At 56.6% G+C, this 343-nt stretch overlaps 1 protein-coding gene across 1 annotated transcript in view; it reads left to right on the forward strand.

Moving 5' to 3' along the window:
• Nucleotides 1-222: 222 nt before the first annotated feature.
• DHX40 (DEAH (Asp-Glu-Ala-His) box polypeptide 40) overlaps nucleotides 223-343 on the forward strand; it is a gene marked incomplete at its 5' end in the record, with an annotated part of 13660 nt that continues 13539 nt past the window's right edge. The window contains 1 exon segment of the mRNA XM_009703571.1: nucleotides 223-339. Within this exon segment, the coding sequence (XP_009701873.1) occupies nucleotides 223-339 (117 nt within the window).

Raw genomic sequence — 343 nt, forward strand, 5'->3', positions numbered from 1 at the left:
GGAAATAAGCACCGATAAATGCAGATAATCCTCCTGTCCCCTCAGGGGGGGACGCAGCGTCAGGCTGTGCCGTGCCGATGCGCGTGTGGAGAGAGGAGGTGGCTTGATTAAATCTTTTAAATTAAAAAACTATGACTATATGCGTATTATGTAGGCACTTGCGTATAAACTGACTCTGAGCAGCACAACTCAGGGTCCGTGTTCTCCCCGTCTCTGCCGTAGGCCTCGCCAAGCATGGGGCCATTGGCGTCACCCAGCCCCGGCGCGTTGCCACCATCTCAGTGGCGCAGCGGGTGGCCGAGGAGATGGGCTGTTCGCTGGGGAGTGTCATCGGCTACCAAGG

This window comes from Cariama cristata, unplaced genomic scaffold, assembly GCF_000690535.1.
Source record: "Cariama cristata isolate BGI_N322 unplaced genomic scaffold, ASM69053v1 scaffold26307, whole genome shotgun sequence".
Taxonomy (NCBI): Eukaryota; Metazoa; Chordata; class Aves; order Cariamiformes; family Cariamidae; genus Cariama; species Cariama cristata.